The sequence below is a fragment of the Euprymna scolopes genome, chromosome 8 (genome assembly GCF_053919585.1).
Source record: "Euprymna scolopes isolate OS-2025 chromosome 8, ASM5391958v1, whole genome shotgun sequence".
Classification (NCBI taxonomy): Eukaryota; Metazoa; Mollusca; class Cephalopoda; order Sepiida; family Sepiolidae; genus Euprymna; species Euprymna scolopes.
In genome coordinates this window covers 150,297,417-150,316,295 of record NC_136489.1, presented here as the reverse complement: position 1 = coordinate 150,316,295, position 18,879 = coordinate 150,297,417, and the positions used below count along the sequence as shown (strand labels likewise).

The 18,879-nt window shown below is 33.6% G+C and overlaps 1 protein-coding gene across 1 annotated transcript in view; it reads left to right on the top strand.

Annotated features, from left to right (window-relative positions):
* The window catches only part of LOC145283831 (uncharacterized), a 242,537-nt gene that overhangs the window by 160,173 nt on the left and 63,485 nt on the right, over positions 1 to 18,879 (top strand). Inside the window, exon 2 of the mRNA XM_080132927.1 lies at positions 14,208 to 14,338. Coding sequence (XP_079989053.1) covers positions 14,208 to 14,338 — 131 coding nt within the window. The remainder of the gene's footprint in view (positions 1 to 14,207; positions 14,339 to 18,879) is intronic.

Sequence of the window (18,879 nt, the reverse complement as noted above, 5' to 3'; positions counted from 1 at the left end):
TTTTATCGTTGCACCCTATAGTTAAATATCAAAGAACTGTTTTAAAATTTGAAAATCATAAAATTCTTTTTATTGAGATATCTGAAAAATGTTTGACTCTTCTTCCTAATTCCTACTTTGGTGCTTGTTCAAGAATCCCTAGACAAGCACCAAATTAGTTCAAGAAAATACCAACTTTGTAAGTATTCATTTAGTCCCTTTTTAGTTTTAGCCAAATATATAAAAATACAAACATACAGACAACTACCCTTTATTGATTGAGATTGTCGGACTGACTTCCTCATCTTGGTTGTTATAGTCACAACGTTTCGGCTGTTTTGCCCTCCGGCCTTCATCAGGTGTTTTGTAACGAACTGGGGAACCGTTTCCCAGCTAGAGCCTAGCTGGAGTCCAAACACGATACCCCCGTAATAATAATAAAGGGTTGGGTTCGAGATTCCTAACAAACGGTTCCCCAGTTCGTTACAAAACACCTGATGAAGGCCGGAGGGCAAAAACGGCTGAAACGTTGTGACTATAACAACCAAGATGAGGAAGTCAGTCCGACAATCCCAATCAATGAAAACACCTCATCTCAAAAATACAGACAATTACTAACTACCCTTTATATTATAGATTGAACAAATTGTCAGAGAGAGAGAGAGAAAATGAGGGTGTTAAAAAAAAAAGATGTAATTTGTATGATGTATATTCCCATGATGGAAAGAAAATATCATATTAAAAAATATACGTAAATTGATTAAGTAGTTTTCTTTTTAAGTAAGAAAATCAAATTTTATAGCTAATCGAAAAGCTACTGTCTCGCGACACCATTTTGAAAACAGTCTCAAAGAACAAGGGAAATAACTCAATGAAACTTGCCAAATTTTTGTTGCAATGCCTATGTATTCCCATTAATCACTTAAAATCTTATATATTTTATTATTGGAATCCTTTGAGATGAGTAATTTGTATATTTATTTACGGACTGTTATCCTCATCTTCATAGTTGCTGTCTCACCACGTTTTGGCGAACTCATCCTTTGGCCTTCTTCAGGTGATTAACTGCGACGTGATAGGAATGCTGAATCTCTAAACTGTATTCCCAGTAATTGCAACCTAGGTTGCAGTTAAGAAACTCAGCATTTCTATTCTGTTTCACATGAAGAAGGCCAGAGGATGTGTTGGCCGAAATGTGGTAAAACAACAACTATGAAGATGAGGATAACAGTTCGCAAATAAATAAATAAATATACAAATTACACATCTCCAAGGATTCTAATAATAAAATAATATATATTACCATTCGGTACAGACTCGCCAATAAGAACGAAAACTTGGATTTATAAGACCAGAAAATCCCACTTTGATCGCTCTTTGAGGCCTGTGGCGTTGAATCACTATGGTTCTAGGTAAACATTGTCTGGAGATAAGTTTCAATCATACCCAAAGCAGACCAGAGGATTAGTTGGCCAAAAAAAACGTGGCGAGACAATAACTATGGAAGACAGTAATTACTGGGGATAAAGTTACAAGACTCGGCATTCCTATCCCGTCACGGTTAATCACCTGAAGAAGGCCAGAGGATGGGTTGGCCGAAACGTGGTGAAAAAACAACTATGAAGATGGAGATAAGTCCGCAAATAAATAAATAAATAAGATTTTATTTGAAAATAAAACTGTTTGATCAATTTACGTGGTTTTTGGAATATGATATTTTCTTTCTGTCACAGGTATGCACATCATACAGATGTTCCTTTATTTTTTTAGTATAGGAGTGATTCTGGACAAGCACCTGATTTCAATTAAATGTTCCGTCTCTCGTGCACGATAAGCTAAAAAAAAAAAAAATGCAAGTCGTTGTAAAGTGGTTGTGTTTTACCAACATGATGTTTTTGTTTGTTTACAACTTTTGCTGTCAACACTTTTTCTTTCTTTTAGTTTGTAAGAAAGGGGGGGGGGATTAAAGATTTATTTTGTCCATAAGAGTCCTTTCCCCTCCCACATCCTTGACTTTTTTTTTTTTTTTTTTTTTTAATATCAGAAATTTAACGCGAAAGGGAGTGGATTTATCTTTCTAGACGCTTCCTTTTCTAAAATACTATGTCAACAAAGTCCACTTCCGAAGCCACCACAGTCAACTCAGTCACCGTTATCAGCTTTCCGCACGCCTTCCGCTCATCCCGAAACAGATGTAAAGACTTTGTTTTTGATTAGCTGAGGGTGGGTTCATATATATATTTGGTTTGCTTTCAATAACTCCGAACACAGTAACACACAACCACAAACCTAATTAAATTACTATTATATAAAAAGAACTTTGTGTGTATGAGTTCGTTCCCTATGGACTCGAAAACAACTGGGCCGATTTTTATGAAATTTCACACAAAGGTATTTTATATACCTGGCAGTGTTCTTAGATAGGTTTTGTATCGAAATGTCCTCGATAAGTATCGATAATCGAAATAATCCGATGAAAAAAGGAACAGGTGATTTTGACCAACGTTAACACCTTATACAGCCTAACATTGCATTTGAGAAGTTGTATTACAATACAAGCCAAAAGGCCCGACATATAAAATCAACAGAAGGTTCTTTGATATGACAAGGGCGCGTTCGAAATGAATGTTTCTGTTTAGAGTACAGCTAGCATTTCAGCCCGGCGTTGCCCGAGTGTTTGGAGGTGTATGTTGAGCAAAAAAAAAAAAAAAAAAAAAGCGGTCAATTTTGTTAACTTCGACCCCTTAACATTTATTGTTTTGGGCTCAAATCAAGTTATTAAGTTAGATCCATGTCCAAGAAACCTATATCTAAACTTTCAAGTGTTTAGACCCAAAATTGTCGGAGGAGTTTGGTAGAGTTCTCAAAGGTCAAATCGTTGAACTTTGACTCCTTAACAGCCAAAGTTCTCACCGAAAACCGATCACAAAGATTTTCCCAAATCTCAGTACCCTGTATATCAAATTTCGAGTCTGTAGACTAAAAATTGACAGAGTTATTGCATAAGGAAGTGTACACACACACACAGACACGTTCACTTTTATAGATATACTAGCATGGGTGGCTGGCGTTGCCCGGGTGTTTGGAGGTGTATGTTGAGCAAAAAAAAAAAAAAAAAGAAAGTCGTAGTAGGAACGCAGGCTCTAACCCGTACCGCAAAGGAGGAAAAGAACGAGGAAAAACCTGACATCTTTGCGGTTACGACCACCGCCAATCCTGAAGTGACTTATGTTTAAATTAAGGCTAAAACAATTGAAAGGAGATGATAACTTTCAAAAATATCGGCGAAAAAATCGATGCCCCCCCCCTGTAGAAAAGTGCCTAGTTGAAGGTGAAAATATTTGTTTTTAGCCAATTTTTCCTATTCGTCGTCTGAAAGGTCGAACTTTAAAACGATACTGATCTTGGTAAAATCCGTCGCCTCTGTCGAAAGTTTTAGGCAGATATGCAAACATACATACATACATACATACATACATTTATATATTGGTAAGTAAAGATTTTCGACCCAAACCGATTAAAAAGCTTGCCCTATCTCTGAATACCCTTTATGTAAAATTTCAAATGTTTAAACCAGAAATTGTCTGAGTAATTTGGTAGATACTGCAGAGGTCAATTTTTTTTAAACTTTGACCCCTATTATGACCCCTTAAAATTATTGTTTTGGGCTCAAATCAAGTTATTAAGTTAGATCCATGTCCAAGGAACCTATATCTAAAATTTCAAGTGTTTAGATCGTTGTCGGAGGAGTTTGGTAGAGTTCTCAAAGGTCAAATCGTTGAACTTTGACCCCTTAACAGCCAAACAGAGTTATGTCGTGGGGAAATGTACATACACAGACACACAGACAGACAGATACACAGACACGTTCACTTTTATAGATATATGGATAGATAGATTGAAGCATGATACTTGACTTTTGCCTTTTAAACTTTAACTAGCTGACAGCCCGGCGTTGCAATACGCTTAAACACGATATTTTAATTTATGCAGATTGTGTATGTATTATTATAGAATCAATATTCTATTGATTATTATATATTACAAGGAATAATTTGCCCGGTGAACTAATTCGCAAAAAACAATTAAAAAAAAATAATAAAAATAATGATAATCTAGTTCATCAAATTGCGTTTTTGTTTGTTTACAATATCAGGGCAGCTAATATTTGGGTTTGACGATGATTGCCCTGGAAGATGTCTCAAAAAGAATATGAATGGCATCATATCTTTTTAAATATGTTAACGGCTATATGACGTTAAAAAAGAAAGAAAAAAGTCTTACTCTCTTTCACAACGTTATGCCTTATTTGAATTTCCAACGACTTTTTTCGCTCTGAAATAGAACAAAGTCATACATTTCATTCCATCGAAAACATATTTTCAAATATTGTACTCGTATTTTATTTTAATTTCATTCATCCAGAAGTCTTACTATAAAGATGAAACGTTGATGAACACATAACTTGGTTTGTTCCTTTTTTATCTCTCTGTCCCCCCCTCTCTCTCTCTCTCTCTCTCTCTCTCTCTCTCTCTCTCTATATATATATATATATATATATATATATATATGACTACTTCATTTAATCTCAGAAAATATACAAAAGCATAAAATTTATGCGCAAACTTTAAGTATTTACTTCAACAGCGCTCAATACGTAGGTAGAGCTAGGTAGTAAATGCTTAATTGCCATATATATTTTATAACTTACTATATATATATATATATATATATATATATATATATATATATATAAAATAAAAATTACAATTTAATTTACCAAAATGATCCAAGATGGTAAAATTAAAGTATATTATAAATATTAAAGAATTAATATTTATAAAATTTATCGAGCTTATAAACTCCGCGGATTAAGGACTATCCATTTATCTAGTGTTTCATTTTCAGATTAAATATGTTTTTAACTCATTTCAAAGTGTTTTTTTTTTTAACATATTTTATTAACTATTTGCTCATATATATACATATATATATATGTGTGTGTGTGTTCAGTTTGTATAGGAAACTAGCTGAAGTATATCCATGCTGGGCATCTCAAATATTCCTTTTCTAGACTTTGTATCTTTTTAATACTAATGAGTACCACCAAATAAGGCCACAGGCCACTTGAGGATATAGTATAACTGAGGTTGTCTGGTGGTTGATGAATAAAACTATGAGGAAATTGGAAACGATGAAGTGGACATTTATCTACTTAAGAAAACATCTCGACAAGTATGGTGACTTTGTAAATTATATTTTTCATGAAATTATTGGTCAACAGGATACTCAAATAAGATATATTAAAATTTCCTTAATCTGCTGAGTTATCCTGTTAAATAATAAATTCTTGTAAAATATAAGTTGCAGTCTTAAATTTATGTTCTTCCATGACAAGCTCTATTTTCTATCTTGGTTGTATTGAGCTTTTTCATTTGGTTGGCGTTACTATATAAATAATAATATTTATATTCACTTTAAGTTTAAAGAGGCTTTTGGCTTATAAATTTAATTTTTACTTCATGTTTATATAGCGCAACGGTTGTATAGGGTAATGGTTAGAAACTCCGACTGTCATTTGGGTGATCAGGTTTCGATCCTGGCTTGAAGTAGTTGCTTGTCTAACTGCACTGATGAGTACTGTATGTGGATGACTATTATATATATATTATCTTTCGAGGATAAACAGTTACATATGGTTGCTACAAACAGTTTCAGTCAGTGAGACTTCGTCAGGCGACCCGGAACCATTCGACGCCATAGAAAAAAAGAAATGACTGAGCTCTTCATTAAAAAAACTATAAAAGTTGCGAGCTCTCTAAAAATGAAGGATAAAAAATGGAGAAATCGCATTTCAACCTTTTTGAAAAATTGTTAAAAAAGTGCTACAGCTGGATTTATAAACAAACTATTTGCCCTCAAATAAATAATAAGAAATATATTGCTCTTGTTATCGAGCACTATCTAACAACCTCGTTGTATTCATTAGTCTCTACTTTTTAACATCTCAAATCTGAATTTATATATATATATATATATATATATATATATATATATATATATATATATAGTCATCCACATACAGTACTTGTCAGGTGTTCCAGGCACGAGAATGTGTCGCCAGAACAGCACTGCCTAGCGCTGTGTATGTATCAGAGAACAGATACTACACTTTGAGATATTAAATCTTTTATTCATGTTAAAAATACAGTAAAAATCAACGATGAACAAAAAAACTTAGGCACATGGCCAACTCAAAAGGAGGGATTGTGGGGGTCATTGGTCATCCTTGTCACTCCAGAACTAAACAAAACAAACAGATACTACACTTTGATCTGCGCACGATGCCGGGAACACGTCCGTTTGAGTTTAGTTTCACTTTATTTATACTAAAAAGCCCAATCAACACGCGAGAAGCCAAAATAGCAATAATTTTGTAAAAATCGACGTAAATAAATCTATACGCTACGCGCTTTCCTAATTCCTAGATATTATTATATAGGACCTATGTACACAGTTTTAAGCAATAGTAACGACCCCGGGAGCGTGTGCGAGAAAAGCCTTTTGAAGACATACACGAAATGGTCGCACACATTTTGCCTTTTAAATATATAGAAGATATATATATATATATATATATATATATATATATCTTCTATATATATATATATATAGTCATCCACATACAGTACTGTTTCGCTGCTCATCAGTGCGGCTAAAAAGGCAACTACCTCAAGCCAGGATCGAAACCCAACCGTCTGCACGACAGTCAAGGCTCCTAACCACTACGCTATTGGCGGCTGCTGCGTGAGTCATGAGTTTAACGATTTTTTGACATCGTCCGAAATACGTATGCTCGATTTGTTTACACAAAGAGCATCGCTTTATACGCTAATGGTAATTTGTGTATCACTTCTCAATATGCTCAACTCAAGATGAGGTTGATTGAAAAACAACTCCCTATTTTAAAATTCATACAATTTATTTTTAAAATATAATTTATGCAATTGATAAATATGAGAATAAAGTATAGTATATGGACTTTGATTTAAAATTAAACATGGGCGCCTTCATTTGCCACCAGATTTACATCAACTGATTTCACAAGAAACTCTTGAGGAATGGTAGTCATGATTTCATGTATTCGCCCTTCAAGTTCTTCTAAATTTCTTGGTTTGGTTGAGTAGACTTATTTTTTTCAGCCAATCATAGAGAAAAAAGTTGCAGAGCATTAAGTCAGAATTTCTGCCTGCCCACTCGTGCGGTCCATGACAACCCATCCTCCATGGAATTGGGCATTCAGTTATCCATGAACAACAAAAGGAAAGTGTGGAAGAGCTCCATCTACAAATATAAAAGCGAAAATGTATGTATGTATGTGTGTTCGCTTTTTCTGTGTGTCTACAAAAGGCTTCTTTCAGAGAAGCGGTTACTCGCTTCACAACTTTTTAAAACTTTTTGTATCACATATAAATCGTAATATCTCAGAGTTAACAACGAAGCTCGCCTGTCTATTTAATTTGCTCGATTTCGGGAAAATAAATATTCAACATTTGTCGCTCACCGCATGTGGGTTAGTCTTTTTCCTATAACATCTTGGGGGGTGGGGGGGTAAAAAAAAGCGTTCAGCAGTAAATACTATCCCGCAGTCAAACTTGACCTCATTAACTTATTAAAACGGGCACCTGCCAAATCCAAGTAATTAAATAAATTCAAACGTGTTTCCGTTAGCATCTCGCGGTGGGGCAATGGTTAACGTCGCACATTTTTTTTTTTTTCACACTTTAATTTACAACTTTGCCTCAACGGTTCGGGTTTGATCCTCATACTTACCTACCAAAACATTTTTTTAACCCCCCCCCCCGCCCCGGAGTTTCCACACATACCTCCAAACACCCGGGCAACACCGGGTACCCCTCGCTAGTCTTGCATAAAAATCAAATCTTCAATATTGTCTCCAGCACTAATAATTGGACAAATTTCATCTCTCAGCATAGTGAGGTACCTCCAATAATCTGTTCAGAGCTAATGGGGTAAAATAGGGCTTATAGGCTGCGTAAAAGTAACCTATCTAAAAAAAACAAAAAGAAAATATTGACTAAAAACCTAAGAGAATTTGGTATAGACTAATCATCTCATTCTATTGAATCTTCTGTACCTCATTTAAAAAATGCTGAGCAGGCTAAATTCCAATATAAAGGAAATCCCATTTCAGAGTTTACGCTATTTTTTTTTTTTTTCTGTGTTTGATCCAAAATCTGGAAAATCTCTAAAAGGTGGTCACACTCGGAATTGAGTAGGCAGCTGGCATATGTGAGTGTGTAGTGATCTGTTTGGCCATAAATTTTGAAGATAGACTTCTTAATTTTGATCAAAGGAGAAACGACATATCATTAGGTTAATATTAACGTGAGATATCCATAAAAACTAAACATGTTTTACTTTATTTGATGTATCGCTAGAAAATTATAGAAATTAAAAAAGAAGGATAAGAATGTTAAATAGTGCAAGGCTTTGCACAAACATGGCAGCACATTGGAGTACAACAAGACTTTCGAACAAGAGACAAGGTGTTATGCTGGAAGTATCTGTAAATGAATGTATGTTGTTTCAACTGAAAAAAAAAGAGTTGAGTTTTTTTCGTTGTCTTTGTTTCCTTGTGACTGTCTGCATACAACGTGTGGGTCCCGAGTGTTGACATGTAACGACTGCGTTACAAATTTATTCCACGATTACTAATATTTACACAATCACGTGGGTAAATAAATATTGATTATTTTTATTGCTATTTTATTTATTTTTCTTTGGATACAACCAAAATGCAAACTTTATATATAGTGATATTAAAAAGACAACAGAAATTAACTGTAAACATACGTACGTAAATGACGTAACATAGAAAAGTGCCCAGTTGAGGGTGAACGAATTAATGTTTTTAACCAATTTTTCGATATTTGTCGTCCGAAGGGTCGAGCTTCAATACATTACCAATCTTGTGAAAATCCGCCGCTCCTGTCGAAAGTTTTAGGCGGACAGACAAACAAACATAAGACGTAAATGGTATTGGATTCATTCATTGATATTTTAAAGTTAATGTGATGTTATGACGTCATTCAACTTTCGGTGGTGCATTCAAACTGCAATTTTACATATTTATATACAAAGATAAGATTATTGATTCCAAAGAATTTTTTTATATACGTATAAAAGCTTTTATATGTGTCAGTTCAAGGTATAGCGTCTGAGGTTCCAATGTTCATCATTGCCATAAATCTTGGTTGTAAATATTTTGAGATTCTAGCTAAAAATATACTGTCTGTGTTTATACAGATTGTTAAGAAAATTGATGCATCACTTTATAACTATGTTCCATATATGTATTTAATTCTAGAAACACTTGAAGTGTCTGAGTCATGGATTATTGGAGCAAATACTGATCAACATTCTTTATTATAAACATCTAAGAGATAAAATGTGTGATGGTGTACTGTTTTTTCTACATATCCCATAGATACGCATTTATGTTTGTGATGTGGAAGATGACATGTAAAATAAGCTTGGATTTGAAACCAAATACAAAAGACATGGGGCTCAGAAGAAAGATCTGAGCATCATAATCAGCTGGGACTCCTTTGATAGCCAATATGAATGACTCGATTGGCATCCTGATGTTGTCGGTTCTTATTTCAGATAACAGAAAATGGTAGATATAATTTTGTGTGTGCAATAAAAAAAATTAGTCTTTTTTTTACACAGGAATCACCACTTATCAAGGCCTGGAGGCCACTCGAGGATAAGGGTTAATGGGTATACATTAGTTAATGTGATTATAGTGTAGTAATCATAAGTAGTGGAAATTTTGTAAATTGGATTACTTAGAGGGACGGTTCATCAAGAACTTGTTTACATTGGACTTGAAGACAATCAGGTTGTAGTCAGCTGGAAAGCAGTCTAGAGTGCGATAAAACTAAAACGTTCACTGTTTTTGTTTAAAATATATTGATAAATAAAAATGCAACTCGTGTCTTATGTTCAGTGAATTTATGTCAATTACATTTTGTTAATACAATTCTGGTAGATGTCAGTTGCAATAAAGCAAACGTCACAGGAAACAATTTATTTTACTAATCTGAATCTGTTTCTGTTGGGTATTTAAAAATTGTATACATACTTATATTTATTCAAATGGTTGTAAAGTTAATTGGATATTAGATTTGTCTATCTAATTATATCCATGATGTTATTATATGGAAAAATGCGCGCATGAAAAGTAATATTCTTAAGATTTTATTAAACCTGGAAAAGTAAAGGACAAGAAATTTAACCTGGAAAAGTAAAGAACAAGATATTCTAGTAAAGTAAAAAATAAGAAGTTTTTAGACTTAAAATATTGCAGCTAAAAATAAAATTTGAATATTGATAAATATTTTATTTATTATTTGCATATGTTGTTGTTTATTGTTGAGTTAGAAAGGGTGTCAGTCGCTGGATTGAACTTATTTCCCCACCTATTATTTACATATATTTATGTAGTGAAAATTGTTTGAATAAAATTAATTCATTAGTTAGTTAGTTAGTAGATGGAATTAATAATTTTATAATTTACATAAAAATTAATAATTTTATTATATCATAATTAGGATCATTTAATTCATTTTTATGTAAATTATAATCATTCAACCACGGTAGTGGTTGAATGATATATATGTTTGTAAGATTGTTATCACCTGTGATTTCCGATATGGAATGATGGATTCACACAAATGCGAATATTTTTTTTAAGTAAGTTATTTCTAAGGAGACAAAAGTTTGAAATTTATGTTCGATGTTGAGATTTTATCCTGTTTTAGTTTTAAAATTAATATTTCATGGAGTTAACGTTTGTTTGTTTTAAACACGTCTTTTTTAACTGTGGTGTAACATGGTGTTCACTTTCAGCTATTCATCTCTCTGTCTCTCTCTCTCTCTCTCTCCCTCTCCCTGTCTCTCTCTCTCTCCCTCTCCCTCTCTCTCTCTCTCTCTCTCTCTCAACCTTCTGAGCCTTCCTTTCTTGTCTGGTAACTGTAGTAATAGATAACATAAAAAAACAACTACAACAACTTTGTTATTCAATAGCTCATATTCTTTGATATTTTATTTTCTCATAATACTGTCGTGCTACACATAAGCTTCTTATTGCTCACTCCCCAGTTGAGGAGAGTGAATAAAAAATGGAGCTTTGAAAATGGCAATCAAACCCAATCGGCTTATTTGTCAAAGCAAAAAGACTTTTATTATGCGTTTAATACGTGTCACTTTGGACTTCCTCCCATGACATAACTTCCTGTACACAGTAATCATATTCTTGCAATTTTTAATAGAATTTCCATTCTCTTATTTAATTTTAAATCTACATGCAATTTTTCCAATTTTAACCTTAGTTTCACACATCTGCATCTAAATATTGCCAAGTATACCTTAGAACAACTTAATATGCTAAGAAAAAAAAATGCTTGTTAAATATAGCTACATGCATAGCAGGCAAAAATATGAATTTGTTGAGCTTGAACAAGAAAAAACAACTTCGGCATTATAGACTGATAAAAGTCTATGGAAATATTCACTAATTGTATGAAATTGAAAATATTTTTTTTTTTTTTAATAAAAATGTTTTACATTTTGACATCAAGGTTCCTTTAAAGTCGTGCCAATAGGAGACAGTCTCTCTTTCTTTTCTTTTTTTTTTTTTTCACAAATTTGAGAAATTCTCTCACATTGGTTTAGCCCTTGGCAGAATGAAAGTAAACCAATCAGGTATTACAACAGACTCACCTTTTAAACTTCAACGTAAATTTTATTAAAGCAAAAAGATCCAAGTTGCAAAAGATGTGTCAGGGCTGGTAACACCCGGGAAGTTCATAGTTCATCTTTGCGATCTGCTGCATACAAAATTTCGCTGACGAAGAACGCTGCAACAGGTTGAAGAGTTGAGTGATGCCTTCCAAGATGGATACTGCTAGTCCGGTAGTTCTCATGGAGTTCACTGTAGATAACTGTCCGAATGGCGGACAAATGACAAGTCAAACCTTAGACCTTAATTTCTACTCTGATAGACGTTATATTGTAATGATGAAATTGATTTACAGAGCACAACCGTGTGCGGTAATATAATAATTCGTTCAACATAAGGCATTGGTGTTTGCAAATGAAAATAACATTTCGCCCCACATTTGGGCATTAAAACGTCTCAATGAGGAAAAGTGATTTTGAGGCTACAAGCCTCAAGTGAATTTCAAACATCCATTTCAACCTGAGTCTATGTTGAAACTTGTGATCTGAAAAGATAAATTTGGCGCCAAGAGTACCCTTGGTAATCAGTAATAACAAGCAATCTGATAGATTCAAACAAAATCGTGGGTGGACAAACCGACCAATGAGGAGCCTGCTTATTCCTGGAGAATTTCTTACACAACATGATGGGGTAAGGTTAGGTTACAAAATTTAATTACAGTAGCGCTCGCTAGCATTAAAATCAAATATATCGAAAGGAGATAACTCTCACCCAACAATGGAAGAAAAGATAGTTAATCTGAATTGCAAAAGAAGAGGGATAGAAGGGAAATAAATAAATCTTTGGCATTACGTAGACAAGCTGGTTGACCTTGCCATCAGCTCATCTCAATGAGTCATGATTCTCATTCTTTATATATGAATCAGAATAATATTAGTTTTTTTTTTGTTTTTTTTTAGCTTGCTTGTTTCTGTTGTTAGCATTGGTTTCTCCAATTCCTTTTATAAATCAGGTACTCACAGAAGGGACCATGTTAAGGTTAAGAGTATCCATAGTGAGAATAGTGTCATGGATCTTACATGATCCGAACACAATATGCTGAGCCATCAATGTGCACCGGCTTTCACCTCACCACAGGCACCTCCCATTTCCATGATGGCGAGCCCCATTGTTGGAGAAAATAAAAAAGAAGAAGAAAAAAAAATGAAAAGATTCTGAACATTTACCATTAAATCTTGACAACATTGAATTCATTTTTTTTTTTTTTTTAATTTCAATGATTACCATATTTCCATATTTTGTTTTGTCTAGAATTTTTAATTGCATATCATCTAACTACTTAACAAATTGCATTTATGAAATTCAACTTGAGTCATAATTGTCAATTAAATCCTTTTCATTCAAGGATTCTTTATACTTTTTGTCTCGCATGGCAGAAATAATTGCTTGTGTGTTAATACAAAATCTATGCAGTTTTAGTTCAACATCTTTTGTACGAGACAATTTCATTTATTTCAAAGTTATATTTCTTTAACGTTTTTTATTTCATTTATTTTTAGGAATTTGTGAGAAATTTTTAAAAGTTCTTTTTTCTTACTTTTAGACTTCAACTCAGAAAATTATTCATTAGAATAAAGCTCGTTTTAAAAGATTATTTTAACTATTTAAAAAAATTTTTTTTTTTTTTTTTTTACTTCTTTCCTTCCTGGGTTTACCGCCGACAATGTGTTTGCTCTGATTGAAACAAGCCGGAGTCAAAGCTGATCATCTTGTCTGCATGAAGACAAAGATCAGTGAACTCATTTCTGTTTTGAATGAACTTATTTGCTTGGACCAGTTATCTCCTTTGAAGATATTTGCTTTTAATACTAGAAGGTGTTACTGTGGTAGGATTTTGTACTCTTGTCCCCCATATTGTAGAAAATTAAAAAAATGAAATTATCTATTGTTGATGAGACAATGTCTCATGCAATTCATTTCTGAGTATCTTTTGTAAACTCTAATGACTTTGTTTATTGCACAAGAGGGAGAAGTAGTGGCGGCCATCATAAATAAAAATGACCCCTCTCCTACTAAAAAAAAATTCTTTGCACAATCCGGACTCTAATGACGGCCTGAACTTTTTGAATCGCTGTGGATTGTAAAAAAACCCAAAATTTTGTTTTGAAACATTGAATTTTGTCTGGAAAAGGCTTTGAAAAACTTTGAAATGTCCTGGAAAAGTCCTTGAAAATGGATATTGAAAATCTGTACGAACCCTGTTGGAGGAAGCCGATTCAACCTGCCTAGGTTGAATGCCATACAACAAACAAACAAACAAACAAACAAAACTTGTGATTGAATGGTGTATAAGTCATAATTTTAAATCATGAAAAAAAAATTTTTCTCCAAGAATTAAATATTTGCAATTTTTTAAAATTAAAATAATAGTTTATTTTTGTTTTCCATATTTTTGTAGGAAAAAAAAAGAGCAAAGCTAAAGCCACAATGGCTGCTGGAACACGGATAAAAGTTTATGTTTCTATATTGAAGATGGGTTACCTGACCAAAGTAAATCAAGGAAGTATGAGTCCTCTAAACTTAATGGTGGTAAGTATACCAGTTTTTTTCTTTTTTCTTATTTTGTTTTCATGATAATTACTTGTGACGGAGGTGGGGGAGGGGGTCACTGTGTAGCAGTGCATCATTTCTAACATAAAACAAATATTTTGCACCAATCAAAGATCATTATGAACTTTTGGAGATTACACACATGCACACAAGATGCTATAAACTTATAACTATAAAGATTAGATGGCACATTTAATTTCATGTATCATTTTTAAATTTAAAATTAATGTTAATACAAAAATATTTTGGGTTTGTACACAAAGTTGTCAAAAAAACAAATATATAACAAATGTTATCAAAGGCAAAATAAGTTATTTTTCTACCTAACTGGATATTTTTTTAGTGTTTTTATTTAATGTAACATGTTTATTCAGCTCGAAAAACAGTGTTTACCGATGTTTTGGAAAATTAAAACTGGCGCCCGACTCTCTCTTGAACATGGTAAGTTTGGGAAAAGGAGTTTAAAATTAAAAACTATACAAAATACTATTAGAAACCCACCGAATATCCTATGTCACAGTAACATATATTGAGTGAGTTTCTAACAGTATTTTGTCTAGTTTTTTATTTTTAACTCATTTTCCCAAACTTACCATGTTCAAGAGAGAGTTAGGCGCCAGTTTTAATTTTCCGATATATCGGTAAACATTGTATGTTTTTCGAGCTGAATAAACATGTTACATTAAATATAAACACTAAAAAAATATCCAGTTAGGTAGAAAAGTAACTTATCTTGCCTTTAATAACATTTATTTGTTATATATTTATTTTTTGACAACTTTTTCGAATCTATGTGTACAGTAAAACAAACCCAATATCTTATATATAAAAGTATATTAACTGATAGGACGATTCCAATATTTACCATGATTCCTATACAATTGCAGATTCTGTTCTAAATTCTCGATTCCGATACAATTACAGATTTTGATTCTTTTTAAATTTCTAAGTATAGAATTTTTTTTTCTTTGTGGGCGGAGTGTCAGATTACTACAAAAAAAAAAAACCAAAGAACTCACATAATATGTGCATATGCATTCGAACGCGTAACAATACAATTGTAGGGGTAACTTATAGAGCTAAGTTTTATTGGTAGCTTAAAGTCAATGAACTTTTATCATTTCATCATTAATATGAGCCATTCAAAATTAAGTTTTAAATAAAAACAAAAAAATAAAAACACTAAAAAGAATCGTTTCAGGTATTGGAAAATAAGCACAAATTTTTCCGATTTCGATACATACAATTTTTTTTATTCCAATTAATTGTGCCAGCATTAATATTAACGTTAATATAAAACTACATTCCATTGATATGAATAAAATGAAATATTTTATTCATATAAAAATACATAGTTAAAAACAAAGTAGCAAGATTTGTTTTTGATTTTGTGAATTACAATAAATTTTTTTTTTTTTTTTTAACTATTTTGAAATTAGTTTATTTGCATTAATGGTTGAATTGCAGAAAGAATTGTGAATTTTATTTATGACTAGCCTGGGTGCCCAGCATTGCCTGGGTGCCCAGCGTTGCCTGGGTGTTTGTAGGTGTGTGTTGAGCAAAAAAAAAAATAAAAAGTTGTAATAGGCAGGCAGGCTTGAACCTGTACCGCAAAGCAGGAAAAGAAAGTGAAAAAAAAAACACCTGCCGTGTTAGCTGTTGTGCTCATCACCAAACCGGAAGTGATGTAGGTTTAAATTAAGGCTAGACAATCGAAAAGAGGGGATGACTTTTGAAAATATCGGCAAAAAAAGCGAACTTTCTCTGTAGAAAAGAGCCCCCCAATTGAGAGTGAAGAAATTAATGTTTTTAGCCAATTTTTCAATATTTGTCGTCGGAAGGCTCGAGCCTCAAAATGATACTGATCTTGTGAAAATCCATTGCCTCTGTCGAAAGTTTTTGCGAGACATACATACATACATACATACATTTAAACAGACAGGTGAGATCTATATTATAGAATAACGGGGAGTACCCGGCGTTGCCTGGGTGTTTGGAGGTGTGTGTGTTAAAAAAAAAAAAACGTTGTCAGGGTATTTGGAGGCGTAAAAGTAAAAAAAAAGTTTTAGTAGGAAGGTAGGATTGAACCCTGAAGACTTGACGCGAAGGTGGAAACGAAAAGGGAAAAAAAGCCAGCCACCTAACCATCTCGGCCACAAGGGGAGAGAAATTGATAAGCATGTTAAATTAAGGGTTAAAAAGTGAGTCAAATTAAAGAAGTTTGATTGATAGGTGGCTGCTTAATGAGGTCATCGCGGGAGCGTTACGATGACGTGGCAGTTTTTTTATTTACTGCGGGGCAGCTATTCGGGGTTTGTTTACTTTGTTTCAATGTAAGGCAGTTTTGCTTCTCCAAGATGATGGTGGGTGGGGGAGGGGCAGCTCCCCATTTAAAGAGAATTGTCCAAATTAAATAGCAATTGTCTGATATAAGGAGAAACTTCGCATTGATCAAAGCTGATTGCTTTTGGATGTTCCTGGCGATCGCGACCAGAACAATGACGCCAGCTCCGAATTAGTTTCGCTTTTATTATACGAAAAAGCCGAATTCGCACGTAGCGATCCAAAAATGTAGAATATTTAGCTTTTCAAAGTCTGGCAAATTAAATAGACAGGTGACCCCCGTTGTTAACTCATAGATATTATGATTTCGACGTGATATAAAAAGTTTTAAGAATGAAAACCCGCCGGAAAAAAGCCTTTTGTACACATACACAAAAAGCGAACATACATACATACATACACACATTTTCGCTTATATATATATAGATGGTTGGCATTGTTTGAGATTCAATCCATATAGACTGAATGTTGCTGGCTGGTATTGTTTGAGCTCACATTATATGAAGAACAATCGTAGTTTATCCCATTTTTCACCTACATCAAATTACTTTTGATAAGAATATAGAAATGTTCCTGTAGTTTGTCATCCCTAAGAGTATATATGAAGAAGCAAGTTCAATATGACATCATTAGTTTTTCTGAACTCCTGAGATCATAAGTTCTGGACAGAAAGTTTTGCAAAATGATTTGTTTTAAACATGGTTTTTGCCACTAAATAGTAATTAAGTCAAAATTTATTTATACTAAAAATGGCGCAGTGGTTAGAGTACTTGGAGAAATTAATTGTAAAAAGTGATATTCTCCTTGTCCATTGGTAGGTAGGTGCAATTCCTGATTCTGCTAGGTACGTACTGTTGGACTCGACTATCCAATCTTAATGATGTTCGACCTTAAATATATTTTAATTTTTAAGATTTTGTATTTGTTAATACAGAGCCAATTCACTCAATTCAAGATGGTTTGACATATTTGGAGGTTGTATAAAGGCAAAGTTAAGAGATAATGGAAAGAAAAATTCTATTTTCTGAATGTACATACAATGCGATTTTATTTCCAACATTTTTTAAAATGAAATCTGCTATATGCTTCCTATCGTGGTCTTCTGTTAACTCTGTGTCATTTCTTGTGGAATAGTTGGTATTTCTACACAAATTGTGCGTTCTAATTCAATTATTTCAGACAGGCTCAAGCTTGCCTGATCGTAAAATACGCTTAAATATATTTTGATTTATGCAGATTTTGTATTTATTATTACCGAGCCATTTCTCTGTTGAATATCATATTGTACCTAATATATGGTATTGATTTCAAAAGTTTAAAAAAATGACTTTGGTGCCATCAGCTAGAATCTAAAACCAAAACATTTACCGCTCCAGCTGCCTCCCCCACTGTTTGAGCTATTGACAGATAGCTTGAAGTAGTTTAATTTTATATCTTTCTTATCTATGAATGAATTTGCACATGCACAAAAGTAATAAAAATATGTCGACATGTTGAAATTAACATTTTGCATTTCAACTTGCTGACATTACCAGGGCCGCTGCAAGGAAGGTGGGCTTTCTCTACCGTGCTAGAAAACTACTAACACCCGAAAGTATCCTGTACCTCTATAAGGCAACCATTCGCCCCTGTATGGAGTATTGCTGTCATATTTGGGCTGGTGCATTGGCTACTAGTCTCTCGCTCCTTGACAAGGTTCAAAAGAGAGTCGCTAATCTGATAGGCCCTGAACTAGCATCTAAGCTTCAGCCTCTGTCCCATCGACGAAACGTTGCATCCCCCTGCCTGTTCTACAAGTATTATGATGGTGAATGCTCTGACGAACTGCAAGCACTTGTGCCCCTACGACGTGAACACCCTCGACAGACCCGACAGGCTGCAAAATCCCACCCCCACACTGTAGAAATCCCTAGATGTAAAAGATCTTTCTACTCCAATAGTTTCTTCCCCAGAACCGCTAGACTTTGGAATTCCATTCCAGGTCCCTGCTTTCCCAACTGTACTGACGTGCAGAAGTTCAAGTGCAACGTGAACCAACATCTTGCTGCCAAATCTCTACATAGTACCCCAGTAGTTGTTGCCCCTGTTAGTAGCCCCCTACACCAAAGTGGCAATGTGCCTTGTATGGGGTGAAAATGTAATAAAAAAAAAACATATTTCGGTACGTGTTATCCATC